At 32.6% G+C, this 16,141-nt stretch overlaps 2 protein-coding genes and 1 long non-coding RNA gene across 3 annotated transcripts; all 3 read left to right on the top strand.

Moving 5' to 3' along the window:
• Positions 1-6,734: 6,734 nt before the first annotated feature.
• LOC106779039 lies at positions 6,735-8,765 on the top strand. The gene has a single exon (XM_014667065.1). The coding sequence runs from the start codon at positions 6,735-6,737 to the stop codon at positions 8,763-8,765; it is 2,031 nt and encodes a 676-aa protein (XP_014522551.1).
• A 123-nt stretch (positions 8,766-8,888) lies between these two features.
• Positions 8,889-10,286, top strand: LOC111240758. The gene is made up of 3 exons (XM_022776405.1): positions 8,889-9,359; positions 9,455-9,560; positions 9,639-10,286. The coding sequence occupies exons 1-3, from the start codon at positions 8,998-9,000 to the stop codon at positions 10,284-10,286; spliced, it is 1,116 nt and encodes a 371-aa protein (XP_022632126.1). The 5' UTR covers positions 8,889-8,997.
• Positions 10,287-12,513: 2,227 nt separating this feature from the next.
• Positions 12,514-12,798, top strand: LOC111240757. The gene is made up of 2 exons (XR_002666317.1): positions 12,514-12,614; positions 12,693-12,798. It is a non-coding gene; the product is annotated as an uncharacterized LOC111240757 (long non-coding RNA).
• The last annotated feature ends 3,343 nt before the right edge of the window (positions 12,799-16,141 follow it).

The raw sequence follows: 16,141 nt of genomic DNA, 5'->3' as shown, positions 1-16,141 counted from the left end.
CATTGTTGCAAACATTAGAAGAAGAAAAACGTGATCTTTATCCATTCAAGCATCAAAAACGAAAATGGCACCCAAGGCTCCCAAGAGAGAGTTTATACATGCAAAGGCTAAAGCAAAAGTGTGGAATGTGAGAGTTGTTTGAGTGTCTCGGCAATTGCCCTAAACAATGCCTTCCAACCCACAAAATAGGTGGGGTCCACCTCCTAAAAACCTAGGGTTTTGGTGCCAAGTGTCCCCACATTGGGCTTCTACAAAATTTTGCCACAAAAGGGCCCAAATGCACTTAATCTAATTAAGGTTTCTAAAAAAAACGAAAATACAACTTTATAAAAATAGAAATGGCTAAATGTTGAGTCTTGAATAATTATGCCACCATCCCTAATGCTCCAATTGATGTTTCCCAAAATTTGCCTGCAATCAAAATACACTTAATCAACTCAGAAAACCCAAATTAGCACAATTACAAATTTCTGACCAAATTAAGCAGAATTTGGAAAACGGGGAAATAACAGACAATTAAACACAATTCCTTGGTTTATTTAAGTGCAATAAACTAAATATAGTTCAAGAAATAACCACTTATCACCTACACTCATTTTACTTAACGCATATCAACTGTTTGATTAATTTTCTGAAAGAAAATTACGTTTCCTAAAAAAGGGCAAATTTCGTTTTAACTGTGACCGAACACGCTTTCCGCTCTATAAGTTTTATTCCGCTGCGTTATACTCTTCGAAAACTACCCCCTCCGATACCATCATATATAGGACCATTAGACGTCGGTTGAGGCCTAGACCGACGTCTATAGTAAAATTAAACGTCGGGGATGGCATGAACAGACGTCTAAATCAACGTCGATTATTTGGAATTTTGACGTCCCATTAAAGTCACCCGTATAAATGTTGGTTGTGAAAGTGACGTTAAAAGTCCAAAATAACAGGAGTCTAAAGCTCTTTCTGCACTAGTGTTAGTTGGTAAAGTGATGAAGAAATTTTCGCAAAATTTGACGGGTATAAGGGTGGAGAACAAAGGAATTGAAAGGAAATAAGAGGATGGACACTAAGATTTGAAGAAAATTCAAAAAGGAGTAAATGTGGAAGGGTGTGGCAAATTAATTATACAAGAGAGAGAAAAAAAAGTAAAAACAAAATCTTTATTCTATCATAATGTTAGTTTTATAATTAAATCAAAATTTCGAGATATAGGTAAAAGGGTTTGGGGTGTAAGGAGAAACTTCACAGATAAAACAACAACAACCAGTATAAATAATGTTCAAACCTAAAAAAAATAATTTAGATAAGATAGAGACATAATAACTTGTTGTAAACGCACACAATGTTTGGTCTGTTTCTCCCTGCACCTCTACACATTTCTTCCTACACTTCTATATCTTTTTAAAATTTCAAAACTATCCTCAATAATTCAAAAGACTCTACAACCTATTTTTTTTTTCAATAAATTTTGGAATCTATTGAAGAAAATTCTTCAATAAATTTCAAAATCCATTAAAAGATTTTTTTTTTTCGATAGATTCAAAAATTCGTTAAAATTTTCGAAAAATCTTAAATGAATTTTGAAATTTGTTGAAAATCTTTTTCTTCAAAAATTTCGAAGGTTGTTGAAGAAAAACATAATTCCGAAATTATTTTTGGAATATGAAAGTGCAAGAAAAAGTGTGTGGAGTGAAGGGAGAAACATCCTAATGTTTGTTCTAGTTATAACCTTTCGTAAGTTCATTGTAATTTTTTTTTATTTTTTTTTTACATTTTTTACTTATAATTTCTGGGTTACAATCCGTCTAAACTTCCATTAGAAGAATAATTAAGAGTGAAATTATTGTAAATGATAAAACTTTACTTTAATATTTAAATATATTTATTATTAAATTTTTTTATTAATTAAAAATAACATGAATTTACTGGATATAAATAATTTAAACTTGAATTCTCAAACTCAAACTAATGTTCAAACTAATGTTTTTACAGTAATTGAAACTTCATTTATTTCTATCTCAATTTCTATATAAAAGCATTTCCATTTTTCTCATTTTAGATGGTTCAATCTAAAATTAAAAATACTTTTCATCCAAAAGCTAAAACAACTTTTTGATTCTGCAACCCATAAACTAAATAACTTATATAGATTGTAAAATCATTTACGTCTTCATAACACAAAATCTATATTAACATTTTGCAATCATTAGGTAAAGCAAATAGAAAAAGGTGAAGGAGCAAAGATGGCTAAGAGAATTAAGAATATTTAGAGTACATTAAATTTGGATACGAACTCATCAGTTCATCATTAGAAATGAATGTGAATTAAGAATCCAAATGCCTAAAGAAGCTAAATAAGAAGAAAATATTGGAAACAAAAGGTAGAAACTTTCTAGCATATTTTGCAAGAAAATGTGAGAATTTATAAGTCTTGTAATCCTAGTTTTTTACTGCTACTCTTTAATTTGAGGATTTGATAGAATGTGAGATTAGAAATTGAGATTCATCCTGAGTTTGTACCACACTCTCTTGCATGCACCCACAAACATCCAACCACACTTCTCCAGAAATCTAGCAAATCTTCTCATTTTGTGTTTCTTCTCAGTTTCCCTCAGCTGATCTCTTGTCCTTGAAATAAGTAATAATGTAGAACTTTTCGACATTTTAACCCGACAAAAAGTAATAATAATTGGAGAAGAATTTGGTGCAAATAAGTGATAAAGGATCAAATGTTGATCTTGCTTTTGATTTCCTCTAGTATCATGTAGTTGTATTTTATATGATGCATTAATATTGTTCTAATCAGAGTAACAGATATTGTTGTTTGGTTTTAGAAGTTAGTTTATTTTAATTAACAGTCGAAATTAGTAAGTTAATCATGGAATTTTTATCTGTTAGTTTCAACATTAAACACTATATTTAGTTTATTATAGTTTTCAATTAATTTGTGTTTATTTTCTAGATTACTTATTATAATTGTGATATAGATAAGTACAGAACGTGTTCATTTGTTACTGTTATATATCCACATACAAGTGTGTATATATATATATATATTATCCAAAAAATTGTCTAGCACGAAATAGTATTTTAACTTGTGGATTACAAAATACAATTGGTCATTTTACATAAATAAATAAATAAATTAGGAAAAAATTATAAATATATAAATTAAAATGGAATTTGAATTATTAAGAAATAAATATTTTTATATCAATAGAAAAGTTAATTTTTCTATTTTAAAGTTGTACTAAAACTAAATATTCTAAAGATTCAAACTAAATATAAAATCCTTATTGCATTTCATATTTGAGGTCTGATTTGATTTGATGTATGTTGCAAATTTCAAAGAAAAGAAAAGACAAAGTATATAAAATAAAAAGTAAACAAAAAATACAAAAAAGCAAAAACAAAAAGTAAAAGCAAAAAACATATGTATGTACCTTTTCCACAAACTTTGTGAGCACTTTTATGTTGATTTTCCTTGTTATGTGTTATGTGAATTAATCTCTGTCTAGCAACTATTTTGGTCCAATAGAGTGTCCATAGTGCACCATGTGATCATAGTTTGTAAGAAACAAAAAGCACATTGTGTTTTCTAGTAGTTTTTTGTTTTTGTGCTAACCATTCTTTCTTGCCATTTACTTTCTTGTTTTTCTTCTAATTAATCTTGGTTTTGTCCATATAAACTCCTTTTGGAAGAACCTTTGTTCATTTTAGACATTTTCTTACTTTATCCTTGGACTCTATTTGGCTTTGTGTTACTTGTGATGTAGGTTTCTTTGGTGAACCAAAACCGTAAGGTTCCTTTGGAGAGCCAACACAAAACCTTGAGGTAGTATCCTAGGTGAAAGAGGCCTTGTAGTAAGCTTGGGGCCTTGGCTTGAAGACAAGAAGAAAAGAAAGTAAACATTTGGTGAGAAGAGTGATTTGTGTGTATTTCCTTTGAGTTGTAAAATTATAATTGCTTTCTCTTGGACTTCTAATTTTTAGCCTTGTAAGGGTGTCCTAATAAGAACATTGGACTTTCATTAATTGTGTTTTGTAGTTGGTAAATGTGAGGGAACCAAAGTTCCTTCTAACTTCTCCATTAAGTCACATAAATTAGCTTTAATTGATTTCCTTAATTGTGTGTCCACTTTTAGTTCAACTTTAGTTCCCTTTGAGGAGTTTGGTGTAAGAGTATCTAAGATAAGCTTTGACTAGGAAAGACTTGATTTTTAAGCAATCCTTTGTGATTAACCTTCCTTTCCTGGAAGTGAACTTAGGTATCTTTTGCTTCGTTGAGTCTCCAAAGGAACTTTTTTTGAAATTCTAAGTATTTTTTTGTGCATAGCATATTACAAAAACTTTGAGAATGTCTAAGACCGCCTCTTATGAAATTGGTAGTGGCTCTATTGGAGAAGTCAAACCCACTTTGAAAAACTTGGCAAAAGAGTTAAAATCACTAAAAACTTGGAAAAAACAAGAGTCTATTTTGAAAAAAACAAGTTGAAAGGGAAGAATATATACCTTGCTAAATTGGAGAAGAAACTTAGAGTTCTAAATGTAAAACAAGAGAAAGAGCAAGAAGAAATAAGGAAGAGTAAAAGTAGAAGTAGGAGTCACTCTAGGAGGAATTCAAAAACTCCAACTCAAAACACACACACTCCTACACATTTTGTAAATAGTAGGATTGTTAACCAATAGTATCATTCTCCACCAAATAGAATGAGGAGAGAGAGTGAAAAAAAGAACCCGCCTAGTGTGACTAGGGTGGGCCTCCCCCATTTTCATGGGAAACACTACAAAAAAAAACCTTATTTAGAGGGCGTTATTTTGCGGAGGTGGTAAAAAACCCCCTCAAATTAACATAACTTAAGATATTTAGTTTATATTATCTAGCTGACAATATTTGTGGGAGTTTTAATTCCTTTTAAGGGAGGTTTATAACCTCTTTAAATAATAATATATTTTTTCTTCATTTTCACATTCTTTTACATTTTTCCCTCTAAAAATTTTAGATTAAGTTTCTTTTTAGCCATTCTAAAATTTTATTCCCTCCAGATCTAAAACCCATCTCTTTTCCTAAACCCATTATTATTCTAAAAATTTATTTTCGCAAAATCTTCTGAATCAATTTCTCCTTTCACCTGAACCCTAAACTCACGCTTTCTCCCTCCCTCGCAGGTACGCTATTTTCCTTTATTCCTTCTTCTATCTACTCTTGTCATTGATTTCTCTTATTTCTTCTTTGGATTGCCCGTGTTTTCTTCTTCTTTTTAGATTCGTAGTCGACGGACGGAGCTACAACAGTGGTTCTGCGGATCGGCTGACAGCCGAGCTCATAACGGTCGACCTGAGGTACATCGCTCTACAACTCTTTGTGCTTTTATTTGGTACATCTCTGTTGCCTCTCGAACAAATGTGTGATGAGTAGAGTCAAACTGGTTTCAAGTGGGTATTAACGCATACAATAATATCATTCAATTTCCTTTGTTTTCCATGTTTTTATGCTAAGAAAACAGGGAATTTTTACCCAATTTGAGCTTAGGGGTTGTAACCTCACAGAGTAAGAAAAGCAAGAGATAGAAAAATCTATCTACCTTTTCCTTCATTATCTTCTTTTTTTCATTTTCCTGTAACAACATCTGGCATGAAGATTCCATCAAAGGCAGCATTTTATACATGTCAGAGATATCCGTAAACATTTCTGATTAAGAAAAAAAAAATCTTAATTACTTCCTTTTGGTTGTCTCCAAGCAGGTTGGATTCTAAAAGCATCCTTACTTTTTGTCCACTTAGACTAGGCATATATTTCACAACTACACCCACATAACAGAGATTTCGATTGTTGAAAGATATATCATATTTCTGTCGTTTTTTTTTAAAGAACACAACATAGTTTTTCAGTAAACAATTAAGTGTACCTTAAATCATAATGATTCTAGTAAATAACCTTTTAAATTAATTAGTGGGTGGACATTACTCAAAACACAGATACTAATTTTAATGTGCTATTTTCTTTCCTATAATGGCATGACATTACGTGCACTTTGATATAATATTTTTAATGTCATCACACACATACACATTCATTGTTCACTGAATAAAAACCACCTGTGGAATTAATATTTTTCATTTTATTTGCTTAGTGTCTGTGGTTAAGTGCTGGTATCGTGATTTGATATGGTTGTGAAATTTATGTGGAAGGAAGCAATAGCAGAGTTGGAATATGAAAAGAATCCTATGGCAGTGGAAAAAATGGACTCAGAAATGCACCATCTCTGCACATTTTAAAAATGGACTCAGAAGGAATCAGTCTTTCTAAGTTTAGGAATCAGTCTTTCTAAAATGAAAATATAAAATAAATGAATATATTTATGCCAGTGTATATAGTCCTTATACTTTTCACAATTCACAACTACGTTTTGTGTATATGATTTTACCTTAGATGGAGAAAGCATTTTCTATATTATGATAAAGAGGACCACAGGGCCGGTACTAACAACTTTTACTTTTTGTATTTTTTGTTATATGATTGTGTATTTTTTGTTATATTTCGGAATGAAATTGTCGTAACAAAACACTACTTAATTGATGTTGCAGGTTTCTCTTTTAAGTATTGCAATCTCACAGTTATCAAGGTTAGTAGAAAAAAGTGTTTAATTTTTTTAATTCATTATTTGTTTGTGTTTTCCATCAATATTGTATTCTTTCTTATGTGTTAGTGTATTTAATTTTGTTTAGGAATATTTTTGAATGGATAAGTCTTGGATAACTAAGCCTCGAAATACATTTGAATACTCAATTGGTTTAGAAAAATTCTTAGATTTTGCTTTTGAGAATGGAGCTTCTGGAGACACAATTCGATGTCCATGCCCCAAATGTGTGTTTGTGAAATGGCAAACTAGAGGCATAGTTGAATATCACTTGATTTTAAAACAATTTCCCATAAATTATGTTATTTGGAATCTTCATGGTGAAAGGCAAAGACAAGATATTTCTAGAAATGAAGATGAGTCACAAGAGGCATTTCATTTCGAAAATCCAATGGAAACAATGATAAATGAAGCATTTGGACATTATAGGCAAGAAGGTACTAATATAGCCAGATCACAACCATTGGGTGAAGATGATGTTAGTAATGAAAGGCCAAGGGAGAATCATAATGAATTTAATGAGTTTCTCAATGACGGAAATCAAATATTGTGTGACGGGAGCAAGTACACAAAATTAGAGTTTGTAATCAAATTATNTCATATCAAGGTTTTGTGTGGATTAAGTGACAAGGCAATGACTATGATCCTAGATTTGCTAAGAGATGCATTTAGTGAAGCAAAGTTGCCTCTTTCATTTTATGAGGCTAAGAAAATCATCAACAAACTTGGTCTTAACTATACCAAAATAGATGCATGTCCNAATCATTGTATGTTATATTTAAGAGATGATGAAAAAGATTTGCAAACATGCAAACATTGTGGTACATCTAGATGGAACCCAAAGAAGAAAAAAAAGCAGCCTGCAAAAGTTTTACGTTACTTTCCTTTGAAACCAAGATTGCAAAGATTGTTTGTGTGCTCTAAGACTGCAGAGCATATGAGATGNCATTCTTCAGAGAACAAGGATGGAGTTATAAGGCATCCAAGGGATGGTGAGGCATGGAAGACATTTAGTGTAATGCATCCTGAATTTGCTTTAGATCCTCAAAATGTTCGCTTAGGCCTTGCNAGTGATGGTTTTAATCCTTTTGGCACTATGAGTTCTACTTATAGTATTTGGCCAATGTTTTTAATTCCATACAATCTTCCACCTTGGCTTTGTATGAAGCACACTTCATTGATCCTATCCATGATCATTCCAGGTAAGCAGATGCCTNGAAATAGTATTGATGTGTACTTACAACCCCTTGTGGATGAGTTACGTGAGCTATGGAATGATGGGGTGGAGACCTTTGATTCTTCATTGAATGAAACTTTTAGAATGCGAGCAGCTCTTATGTGGACAATTAGTGACTTTCCTGCCCTTGGTATTTTATCTGGTTGGAACATACACACAGGTTTAGCTTGCCCTACTTGTAACTTTGATGCAGAACCTTGTCGTCTTCCTCATAGTAGGAAGTGGTGTTTTATGGGACATTGTCGCTTTTTAAGTAGAAACAATAGATTTAGATTGAATCGTGTTCGCTTTGATGGAAGCACTGAAGAACGAAATCCACCACTAAAATTATCAGGATCTGACATTTTTAGGCAAGTGGAAAATTTTAATGTTACATTTGGGAGAGGAATTCATTTGGATGGTAGAGGAAAAAGATGTAGACAAGAAGTTAAACAGTGGAATAAAAGAAGCATTTTCTTTGAACTTCCATATTGGGAGTCTAATTTGTTACGTCANAATTTAGACTTCATGCACATTGAAAAGAATGTATTTGACAATTTAATNTATACTTTGTTGAATGAANANCCTAAATCCAAAGACAATCTTAATGCAAGGAAAAATTTGAAGGAAATGGGCATAAGACAGGATCTTTGGCCAGATGATAATGGAAGATACCACCTTGCTTTGTTTTCACTAACTCGTGATACCAAAANGTTGTTNCTCAAAACTTTGAAAAATGTTTTAGTACCTGATGGTTACTCAAGTAACATTTCTAGATGTGTTGATGATGTTCAACATAAAATATCAGGANTAAAAAGTCACGATTGCCATATTATTATGGAGCAATTACTTCCATTGGCAATACGTAATTTGTTACCAAACCATGTCACTGCAACCTTGGTGGAGTTTTGCTAATTCTTTAAGGCCCTTTGTAGTAAAAGCTTAAATCTTGAAGACCTTGAAATGCTTCAAAATCGTATTGTGGTTACACTTTGCCACTTAGANATGTTATTCCCACCATCATTCTTCACAGTTATGGTTCATTTAACTGTNCATTTGGTAGAGGAAGCAAAGCTTGGAGGTCTAGTTCATTATCGATATATGTATCCTATAGAGAGGTAATTGCTAACTACTTTTAGTTCAAGGTATGATATTATATGTATCCAATTTATTTAATGTAATTATTTATCATTATAATAGGGAATTAGGTCATTTAAAGACCTTTGTACGAAACAAGGCACAACCAGAAGGTTCTATAGCTGAGGGATACTTAGCTAAAGAGTCTCTTACATTTTGTTCTAGATACATTGAAGATATAGAGACAAGGTTCAATAGACAACGACGTGTTTGTGATAACCCAGATGATAATGAGTGTTTTGTTTCATCTATATTCCCACTAGGTGGGAAGGTGGTAGGAGGTTCCTCAATGTTTACTTTAACTCATATGCAAAAGCTACAAGCCCATCGATACGTGCTTTTAAATTGTGCGATAGTCACACCGTTTGTTGAGTAAGTACACTACATTAAGTGTGTGATTTGTAGTTAAACAAATTGAACTACATTATTCTTGTATTTTATTCATATAATGTAATTAAATTTTGTAGTGAATTTAGAGATCTAATAAAAAGAAGATCAAGAGGAAGGCGACCTTCAACTACTGAGATAGAAACTAGAGTGTTTAAAGAGTTTGTTGATTGGTTTCAAAGGCGGGTGGTTGATTAAATAGAACACTTTCTCTTACTTACCAAGTTTTCTTTTAATTATATCTAACATTATTTCCTTATTTAGATTATGAATCCAGAAACAATAAATTCAATGTCTACTGATTTGAAGTTTCTAGCACGAGGTCCATTGGATAATGCTAGAAGATTTACTGCTTACAACATCAATGGGTTCAAATTTCGAACATTGACTCGTGATGAGGGATTGAGAACACAAAATAGTGGTGTCTTTTTAACATCTAATACAGCTTCTGTTTCAAGTACTGTTGATAGGAACTTAAGGCAAGCAGACTTATCCTATTATGGAAAGTTGGAGGATATTATTGAGCTTAATTATTATGGTCGATTCAAAGTTGTTCTTTTCAAGTGTAAGTGGGTAGATACTACACGAGATAGAGGATATAAAAAGGATCAATGGAATTTTAATTGTGTTAACTTTGATAGACTTATTCATATTGGAAACCGNGAAGAACATGAACCTTATATTGAGGCATCTCAAGCACAAATGGTATATTATGTTGATGATGTGGTTAATGAAGGATGGAGTGTTGCTGTGCATNTAAAGCCAAGAGATTTGTATGAAATGGGAGAAGAGGTACAAGAAGAGTTATATGAAAAAGAACCATACCAAGATCAAGAGTTGGANAAATTTTATAGTAATGACAATGAATATGTTCAATTGGCTACAAACCATTTAGACGAGGATATCAATTAGTCAAATGTATGAGTTGAAAATATAATTAATATTCATTTATTATTTTCAATTATTTTCAATGCATGTATAGTTCACTCATGGTTGATTTCTTAAGGTGATGATATGTACCACATGTTTGATTCTCATTTTCAAGTTAAGAAGAACTTACCTTTTCTGAATTATGACTCTTTATTAACTCGTTCTCTCATTTTGAAAGGTAATAAGATCGTAACTCATTCATATGTGCTATTGTTATTTCAGAATTGATTTTCTTGAATCTGATTGCATGAGTTGAACTTGTAAATTTTACAAAGTTAATTTTCAGTTATTAGATCATTGACAGATATGTGTTAGTGTAGTTTAGGTACTTACATCTTTGGTAACAGAGTTTAATTCTGAATCTGGATTTGGCATTTGTGCATTATTGTGATTCTAGTTTTTGCAAGTTCAGATTGATTCTGTTTTAGTATTTTACCCAATAGGGGATTTTTGGTTCTACCAGTCTTTTAGATCAATTAGTTATGTTTAGGATCTATTTACATTGCATACTGACCATTTGACCACGTTTATTTTGTCATTTGAGACTTGCTTCCACTGTTTGTTTGGTCATTTTCAAGCCTATGTGCAAAATCACAATTGAAACCATCAAATTTTATTGAATTTGGAAGTAACAAAGTCCATTTCTGCTGCTGCATGTTTCTTGACTGTTTTCACGTTTGGACACCTTTCAATTGCTGATACAAACTTGTTTGAAGTGTCATATGCACATTTAAAACACTACCATTGAATTTAGCCACTGCAGTTCCAATTTTATTGCCACTTTTATCATTTAGGTGCAAATTTAGTGTCTTTTTTTCTGCATACATCCCAACTGCAGCTGTCCTGTACTGCATCAGCTTGTTTCTATGCATTGTGCATGCTGGAACAAATTTATTTTGTCATTCCAAACTTGTATGCACTAATCATTTGGTCAAAATTGAGCTTGGATTCAAATTCACTCCTTAAACCGCCACATTTTGCCTAAAATTGGAAGTGGACCAGTGATTTTCTGGTGTAGTCTTTTTCTTTGTTGTTTAAGTGATTGAACACCTTCAAATTGATGATATAAACTTGCTTGAAGCATCACTTGAGCTGCTGCAACACTTCCAAGCATTTTTATCATTGAAACCACCATTTCCTAGCCATTTTTATGGTGTACAGTTCACTTTTTGCTTGTTGTTTGCATATTATCCAGATTTTCTCCTAATGCATTTCTTTCTTTTAATATTTGTCATAAATATGTAGCCATGCCAAAGGTCAAGCAATTCCGAAATCTACAAAAATCATCACCTCAACCTGAATCTTTAGGTACTTTACCATCAACAAATGCTGCAGCAGTGACTTCTCCAGTGATTGAAGACCAATCACCATCAACAAATCCTACACCATCAACAAATCCTACAATGTCTGAATCCATTGAAGTACAACCACATGTTTTAATAAGTCCTTCACCAACAAATGAGACCTCATCACATGATTCATTGAACTCAACACCATCGATGCCCACAGAAAACATAGAGCAATCTACAACATCCAAAAAACATGTTGGACATGAATCTTCATCATATTGGAATGTCGATGCAATAGGTATATGTCATTTATTTTTCTGCATGCATAATTTTTTAAATTTTACTTATGGTTGAGTAAGTTTTTTTATTGTTAAAGACCTAGAAGGAGTTGTCAAGAAAATAAAGGTGAAGGTCAAAGAAGTGAATAACTTACCTAATGGGCAACGCATCATTGTATAATTTGATGAGGTAGGCATGGCTATAGGCGAAGGACAAGGAGTACTTGTAGGATATTGTGGGATATTGGCAACAAATGATAACTTATTTCCAATTAATTTTGAAAGGTGGTCTGGGAAAACAGGCATGCCTAACACCTACTTTTTAGAATGCTTTAAGGAAGTGTTACAGGTATATATATATAAAGACTACTGAAGCTACTGCCCAACAATATTGCAAATTAACTTTGGGCAAGAAGTGGGCTGCACATAGACAAAGTTTATGGAATGAGTTCTATGATCCAACAAAAACAAAAGATCAAATCATATGTAATGTGCCGACTGGTATAGACAGAACTCAATGGGCCCACTTTGTTACATATCGTCTAAAATCGAAGACAATGGTACAAGTTTCATTATTGTTTAGGCTATGAATTGTTTGTGTATATTATTATTTTGATTGTTATGTCAACTTACAATTGTTTCTTTTATAGGAGATTTGTAAAAAAAATAGAGAAAATCGCAAGAAGCAAGTAATTCCTCATACTAGTGGCTCTAAACCTATCTCAAGAAGAAGACATGAGATGGTAGTAATATTAGTACACATGACGGTTTTTAGTATTTTTCAAAATTTACTATTCATTTTAACTTATCCTTTTATTTAGCTTTTGGATAGTGGAAAACTGCCTAGTCGTGGAATGTTATATATTGAAACTCATAAAAGAAAAGATGGCTCATTTGTAAATGAGGCGGCAAAGGCTATAGCGGTTAGTTTTATTATAATATGATATTTTCAAACATTATGCTTCAATATTTAGATCTTTGACTACAACTTGTTATATGCCTATAGGAACAAATTGAAGTAGGTTTGAGTCAAAGTACTGTTGATGAATCACAGGTTTCCCCTCATGATGTTGTTGGTAGAGTGTTAGGCCCAGAGCATTATGGGAGAGTGCGATGCATGGGTTTGGGAGCAGCTCCTACTAACTCATTCAGAAATACAAGAATGCGACTTTCAGATTTAAGCATTGGTTCATCTGGTACTGCCACATCATCAACATCTTCTAATAAGTGGGAACAGAAGTACATGAATTTAGAATCCCAAGTTCAAACCACCTTAGGTGCGTTGAAAGCATATATGATAATGAAGGAAGGAAAGATTCCTGATGAATTGGCTACCTTCTTTGATCCTCAACCACAAGTAAGTTACTAAATAAGTATAAGTACTATGCTTGATTTACTATAATTACTGTGAGCACATGCAATTGAGTTTAGGAAATCAGTTTAACAGATGTTGATAAGTCGTGCTTTTCCAATATATTATTCACTATTCAAGTTCTGAGTACGATGGTTGCAGTAAGATTTATATGCATAGTGTGAGAATTAGGTAGTTGTTGTTTGTGTCTGAGTTGTAGTTAGCTTTATTGATTGTTGCAGTAAGAAGCCACAGTTGTGGCATCCAGTTATAGTAAAAGGGAAAGTGATATTGCCAAGAGAAGTGGCATAAACTTAGAAAACAAAAGCAGTAATATGAATCCATAAACCGGACTCATGCTTCTTCAATCGCACACTATGTCTGTGAGAAAAATAGTACAGAATTCATATCCGATTTGATTATCCAAACTGAGCAGAAGTTTGTCTCACTTGCTTTTATACTTTTTCCAATATAACACCACTCGAAGTGCCTGATATGTCAGTTGAATTAGAAAATGACTAGGAATTTAGGGAATACTCCTTGAAAAAGTTTCCAGGGAAGAGGGAGTGTGAAACCAAGACATTTACACACACATACATACATATCAAGCCATTGGGGGAGGGAGACCAATTCTTGCGACTTTGGACACAAGCACAAAGACTTGACTTGTCTGCTTATTCCTTATAATCTCTTAATGTACTATGCTTCAAAAGCGAAACTTGTCTTGGTCCTGGAGGCTCTAAACCGTGTATGAGACTCAAAGGATAATGAAAAACACTTGTGTGCATCATAATGAAGATTAAAACAATATCACAAGTAGTCCAGAAGAGTTGGGAAATGTAGTGGGACCAACGAGGTTGAAACACTTAAAAGAGGTAGGAAAAAAGAGTATTAAATGACGTTGAAAGAGTGTAAGAAATAATAAGAGAAGGTTAAGGAATGGTTAAGTCGTTTTAAGCGGTTAGGTTCACACTTTACTTCAACCTGACCAGTCAACGATTTGATAGAAGATGTTTATTCTATTTGATTGATAGAACATGTTTATTCTGTTTGATTGATTTTTTATATATTATTTTCAAAATGTGAGCACATGTAATTGAGTTTATTTTATTTTTTATATTATTTCAGCAAGCTCGTGATGATGCAAATGAGCCTGAGTGTCCTTTGGAAACAAGACAATCATCAGATGGAAGTAACATTTAGGAAGTTTATGATATTGTTTTAGGATAAAAACTATACCTAGTTTATTATGAATTGGATAACATTTCTTTCTTTGTAACTATTTCTGCAATGGGATTACATTGACTTCTAGCCTATCTTGCTGTAACATATAATTGTTTTTCAATTTATTTTTCTAAATTCCTTTCTACACAGGGGTTTTTGTTCTATGGTATCAATTTTTTATTCAGAGGAATCATATTTGTTTGGTATTTAATAATTTTAAAAAGAAATTAAATTTACTTAATTTTGAAATTAAAAACAAAGAAGAAGAAAAGAAAGAAATTGGTGAAAATAGATAGTTATTATATATTTTAATAATCATCTAACAAAAAACGATAGTATATATTTTAATAATCATAAAAAAAAACTGACAAAAATATAGAAAAATTTTGTGATCAAATAGTTGAAAATAAAGGAGGTTAAAAACCCCCACAATATAATAGTCAGTAATAGAGGAGGTTTTCACCCTCTGCAGAAAAACCTCCGCAAATTGAACGCGATACCAGGGGTTGCAAAAAACCCCCGCAGATAGTTTGTGGCGACTCAAACTGTGGCGGTTTGAAAAACCCCTGGAATTTATTTTGCGGAGGGTGAAAATCCCCGCAAATTGAGAAAAAAACCTCCACTAAATAGCCTTTTTTTGTAGTGAAAGAAGATGTGGAAGTATACATATATTGGGAGATGAAAGTGGAACAACTTTTTGAATTTCCCCATGTTGATGAAGAAAGGAAAGTCTCCCTAGCCTCCCTAAGTTTTTAAAGGAATGCCTTACATTGGTGGGCTTTCGTAGTTAAGGAAAGAAGACTCTCTAATTTTCCCAAATCCAATATTCGAATGAGCTCAAGAGTGTCATTTGAAGGATGCACATTCCCTCCTACTACAACCGTGAGCTAATGGATAAAATCCAAAGGCTCCAACAAAATAGCTAAGTGTAGAACAATATAGAAATTAGATGAGCTTTATACCATGAGGGTGGGAATTATAAAGGAGAGTAAGATCACCATCTCTAGGTTCCTTAATGGTCTTAAACTTGCGATTAGTGATAAAGTGGATTTGCTACCTTATCAAGATTTGAATGATTTGATACAAATAAGCATCAAGGTGGAGAATTAACTTTTAAGGAAAAGTTTTTAAACTTCCCACTCTAGCTACAATGTCAAGAAAGATCATCAAAGGGAGGGTAAAGAAGAGGAATAAGGAGAACCCTCTAGGAAAAGAGAAGATAAAGAAAAAGAAAGAGCAAGGGTGGAAATATCATCTCACAGTCACACTAATGACATTAAATGTTTCAAGTGTCTTGGTAGAGGTCAAATTGCATCATAATGCCTCACCAAAAGGACCATGATCTTAAGGGATAATGATGACTATTGTTGATAGGGGGAGCATTATGCTATCTAAACCCAATCCCTATATGTTGGTTTTTTATGATAACAACACATTGATAATAAGAACACATGAATGTTATCATGTCACAACAGAATGTTTATGTATTTTGTTATACGTTGAATGTTTACATGCTTATTGTGTAATTTGCACATATTGTGTATGTCACATTTGTTGGACATACTTTGTTGATTGATGCATACTATTGTGTTTGTCAAGTGATTATATATGTGTATTGTTAAGTCCCTGGCAAGTGTACCAGATCGTTATCAAGTAATACAAAATGGGTAAGTCTGAGTATCGTTTCCCAAAGGA

The sequence above is a fragment of the Vigna radiata genome, unplaced genomic scaffold (genome assembly GCF_000741045.1).
Source record: "Vigna radiata var. radiata cultivar VC1973A unplaced genomic scaffold, Vradiata_ver6 scaffold_297, whole genome shotgun sequence".
Taxonomy (NCBI): domain Eukaryota; kingdom Viridiplantae; phylum Streptophyta; class Magnoliopsida; order Fabales; family Fabaceae; genus Vigna; species Vigna radiata.
The sequence above is the reverse complement of the archived record's forward strand: the minus strand, read 5'-3'. Positions and strand labels throughout refer to the sequence as shown.